Source organism: Bos grunniens, chromosome 12 (assembly GCF_055505025.1).
Source record: "Bos grunniens cultivar Pamir isolate PY7600 chromosome 12, Bosgru_T2T1.0, whole genome shotgun sequence".
In the NCBI taxonomy this organism is placed as follows: domain Eukaryota; kingdom Metazoa; phylum Chordata; class Mammalia; order Artiodactyla; family Bovidae; genus Bos; species Bos grunniens.
Genome location: NC_141176.1, coordinates 69483566 through 69488150, shown reverse-complemented (window position 1 = coordinate 69488150; position 4585 = coordinate 69483566). Strand labels below are relative to the sequence as shown.

At 57.5% G+C, this 4585-nt stretch overlaps 1 protein-coding gene across 1 annotated transcript; it reads left to right on the top strand.

The window, feature by feature from the left end:
- Nucleotides 1-282: 282 nt before the first annotated feature.
- SOX21 (SRY-box transcription factor 21) lies at nucleotides 283-4163 on the top strand. The gene has a single exon (XM_086330208.1). The coding sequence runs from the start codon at nucleotides 1771-1773 to the stop codon at nucleotides 2602-2604; it is 834 nt and encodes a 277-aa protein (XP_086186334.1). The 5' UTR covers nucleotides 283-1770; the 3' UTR covers nucleotides 2605-4163.
- Nucleotides 4164-4585: the final 422 nt, after the last annotated feature.

Below are 4585 nucleotides of genomic sequence, written 5' to 3'. Positions count from 1 at the left end.
GGGCTGCCGGGACGACCCCAGGGGTGGCGGAAGCCAAACAGTGCGCAAACTCGGCGGCGCGCTTCGTAGTCTCCGCTCGCCTAAACCTGTTCTCAAGTGAAAAGCGGGTGGGAGGAGGAGTACGGGGGTGGGAGTAGGGGGGTGGCGAGGAGGGGGAGAGGCGGCGGGGATCCTGTTTAATTCGCGGTCCTGAGGGTGTGGGAGCGGGAGGAGGCTCGGCTGGTCCCTCCTCCCTCCCCAAGTGCTGGGCTCCACCTCCTCCGCGTGCCCCCAGATATACAACACTCAGCGGCGGCCGGCTATGCACACCCAGCGCCGGCTTCGGGCACGTGTACACGCAGGTAGCGACACTCACCTGAGCCCGTGCACAGGGCTCCTGTCGCCTGGGGAGCGGCGGGCTGGCGGCCTGGGCTGGAAAGGGGCCCACGGTGCTGCAGGAGAGGGGCAATTGGGAGCAGCCCCAGCGCGGACCTGCGAACTGAGGTGATGGCGCGCCTTCTTTAAATCCTACCCACTCATCCGCCACCCTCCCACCCCTCCTGGCTCTTGCACCTCCGCCCGCTCGGCTTCGGCCGAGGAAGCCGGCCCAGAGGGGCTCTGGCCGCGGAGCACACGCGGGCGCACGCTCCGAAGCTAGCGCGCCGACAGGGGCGCGGCGGCGCCGGCGCAGGAAACTTGGGCGAAGTTAGTTGCAAGTCCCGGGCGGAGGCCCAGAGGACCGAGGAGTGGGAAGCGGCCCGTGCCTGGCCCGCCGCGCCGCGCGGAGGCTGGCCCGGGCTCCGCGCTCGGCGCGCTCCGGGTGCCCGAGTCGGCCGACGCGCCAGGAGGGGCTTGGAGAGAGCCGAGCCGGCATGGCCCGATGGACAGCGAGACGCGCCGCCCCGGCGAGCCGGGAGGATTTCCTTTGAGGCCCGGCAATCGATCCCAGGCTTTCTGAATCCTCAGCCAACCTCCTGCCCCGACCCGCAGCCGGAGAGGAAGACCCAAGAGGCAGGTGCTGGGGTGCGGAAAGCTCCCCCACCCCGCCCTAAACCCCAGCCCACCAGGGGGGTTCCCATCAGCACCCCGCCTGCTGCGAGCGAGGAAGACCGGCCGGTGCTGCGGTATTTGTATTTATATCCATTGCGGCGCTCTGCGTTCCCTCGGTGGGCCCGGACCCCCCTCCTCTTCCTCCTCCCGGCCGCCCCCCTCCTCCCCCACCCCCATCTGCCACTGTCAAATGAGAAAGTCACCGAGGAGAACCCAAACACTCCAGCCGCCGAGAGCCCCCTTTGGCACTTGGCAGCACGCGGCGGCTGACTCCTCCGCTCAACTTGGTGGCGCCTCCGCGACGCAACTTTCGGGGCTGCTGTGCATTTAACAGGGGAAAGACCGAGGAGGGGGACCGCGCTGCTGGGTGGCGGCCACCTGCGGGGAGTTCGCGAGCGGACACCACCGGACAGGAAGGACACAAAGAAAGCAAAGGGCAAACTGCCACAGTGGGGGTGGGGACACCGCAGAGAAGTTCTCGTGGCCCGGGGAGGATTTTGTTTCCCACCCCCACCCGCGAGCGCCTGGCCGGCCGGAGACAGCAGGACATCCAGGAGGCGCGACGCGGCCCGGGGCTGGTCCCCCGGCCCCCTCCTCCCGGCGGGAGCGACGCCGGGGTGAAAAGTGGGGCACAGCGGGCCGAAGGGGTCCCCGCCAACAGCCAACATTGATTTCCTCCGGGCCGAGAGCGACGGCCCGGGCGGCGGCGGCGGCGGGCTGCAGCCGCGGCAGGGCGACAGCATGTCCAAGCCGGTGGACCACGTCAAGCGGCCCATGAACGCCTTCATGGTGTGGTCGCGGGCTCAGCGGCGCAAGATGGCTCAGGAGAACCCCAAGATGCACAACTCGGAGATCAGCAAGCGCCTGGGCGCCGAGTGGAAGCTGCTCACCGAGTCGGAGAAGCGGCCGTTCATCGACGAGGCGAAGCGCCTGCGCGCCATGCACATGAAGGAGCACCCCGACTACAAGTACCGGCCGCGGCGCAAGCCCAAGACACTGCTCAAGAAGGACAAGTTCGCCTTCCCTGTGCCCTACGGCCTGGGCGGCGTGGCCGACGCCGAGCACCCGGCGCTCAAGGCGGGCGCCGGGCTGCACGCGGGCGCGGGCAGCGGCGGCCTGGTGCCCGAGTCGCTGCTCGCCAACCCCGAGAAGGCGGCCGCCGCCGCCGCTGCCGCTGCGGCGCGCGTCTTCTTCCCGCAGTCGGCTGCCGCCGCCGCCGCCGCCGCGGCCGCTGCCGCCGCCGGCAGCCCCTACTCGCTGCTTGACCTGGGCTCCAAGATGGCAGAGATCTCGTCGTCCTCGTCCGGCCTCCCATACGCGTCGTCGCTGGGCTACCCGACCGCGGGCGCCGGCGCCTTCCACGGCGCGGCGGCGGCGGCTGCAGCGGCGGCCGCGGCCGCCGGGGGGCACACGCACTCGCACCCCAGCCCGGGCAACCCGGGATACATGATCCCGTGCAACTGCAGCGCGTGGCCCAGCCCCGGGCTGCAGCCGCCGCTCGCCTACATCCTGCTGCCTGGCATGGGCAAGCCCCAGCTAGACCCCTACCCCGCGGCCTACGCCGCCGCGCTATGACCCCCGAGGGGCGGCCTCGCCGGGACCGATGTGCCCACGTGTACATATGTATAGGTACGAGCTCTGCGGCCTCCCCACGCGCCCTCCCGCGACGGAGGCCCCCCGGTGTGTGTGTACATAAGGTATATAGTTGCCAGTCAGGGCGCGAGTGGCCGAGCGCGCGAGTGCGCGGGCGAGTGTGCGTGTGAATTCGACAGGACCCTTTCAGACCTGCACCCCGCAGACAACTTTCAAGAGGGCAGTTGTATCCGGCAGCGGTGGCTGTTTGCTTTGCACTTCGGAACCTGTTGCGTTTTGGCCCACAGAGGTGGAGGAGTAACTTTTTTTGACTTGTTGGGCTTTCCAGCTTTCTCTGTGGGAAGTTTACTGTCGGTTTTGCTTTTGTTGCCCATTGTTTTTCTTTTATTATTCTTTTCTCCCGGTCTGTGTTGCATGCACTCTGTTCAAACGTTAGGTCTGAAATGGTTGGCACAAGGGAAAAGCTGATCTGTGTCATTAGTTTCTCGGAACGGGATGGCTCCGAGCAGCCTTGCTCCCTATTTGTACTATTTGAACTTTGCAAATATCTGTTCTCTCAAGCAGAACCCCTAGACCGGATCCATTCTTGACCAGTGACCGGCTCGAATCTGGCCTTTTGTGTGTGAGACGATCATGGTTTCTTTTGTTTATCCTGCCATATGCAAATCAGACCAAGAGCTCTTTCTCAAGAGCAAGGACCGCAAACAAGAAATGTGTGTGAAATGAAAAGTTGTCAATTGGATTTTCTCCCTTAAAAAAAAAAATCTACTACAAGTCTCCCTGAGTCCACTTGCTAGAATTTTTGACACAGTTTACACAGAAAAAGGCATTGTTCCTATTTTTTCATTATGGCTGAGTTTCACCTTCAGATGATTGTAAATGTGTATATGTCCGTGAAAGCATTGAGTCTGAAAATGTGTTATTTGCGTTGCCCTAAATTTGAGTCAGTTTGCGACTCTCAAACATTTTGAACAAATGTCAAAGTTAACTTTAAAAATTGCGGGACTATTTCAGACCCGCAATTTTATCTAAGATTAAATCAGACTTTTTTGTCTGAGTGGTAATTATATATTTATTATTTAGCAAAACAAAACAAAAACCAGAATTGTTTTGACAGATGTCTCTTCTTTCAGCTAGCATTTCTCCACCAACTCAAACCGCTTAAATGTGTTTTGGAGTTCCCTCCCTAATTAGCTTATTTTTTAGATCACCTGCAATTCATTTGCAAATGATGATAAAACACATTTTAGAGAAAAGAACCTCATTTGTAGCTTTTTTCTTTTTAAGTGTATATATTTTGACTACTGTTTGTGAATGAAGTTGGCTAACATGTATTTAGTTTCATTTTGGCTTTATGTAATATAAAGTTTTTAAAAGTTTAAGTATTGGTTTTAACCTTTATGTGTAAATGGTTTTTCTTGTGTGATCTTCTAATTTAATATTAGACATCTAAACTATATCTGTAAATTAGAACCCGACTATCACTCTGTTCATTTTTTTTGAACAAAGAGTTTAAATAAAGCCTGAACCAGGGAAAAGAGAAAATCCTCTATTTCTTGTTGAGTTCCTAACAAGATTTTTATCTGAATTGCCCTTACGTGCCTGGTCCAGGTGAAGTGTAAGGTATCCTCCAAAGGCAGTCTTTGTTTCACTTTTGAATAGATTTACTAGGAAATCTAAATCAAGCCATTGTTATTCAGAGCCAAAAACCTGATTTATCACATTTTTAATCGTGAATAGGAAAGAAGATAAAAAAAACCAAGTAGTTGTATTATCTTGGGGGGAAAAAAAGGCATTCATGAACCAGTAGAACAGAGCCCATTGAAAACATCCAGACCGTTTAAAGCATTTCACTAGTTTCCAGTAACATTTTAAGAGGAGAAAGTTGCCTGACCACTTTATCTTGTTAGCAGGAGAGCCCCACTGCTTAAATCAGTGTAATTTGTTCTTGTATCTTTGGTAT

Bases quoted from the DNA above. Each gene is read 5' to 3' on its own strand.
- SOX21 (XM_086330208.1), top strand. From the start codon at position 1,771: ATGTCCAAGCCGGTGGACCACGTCAAGCGGCCCATGAACGCCTTCATG.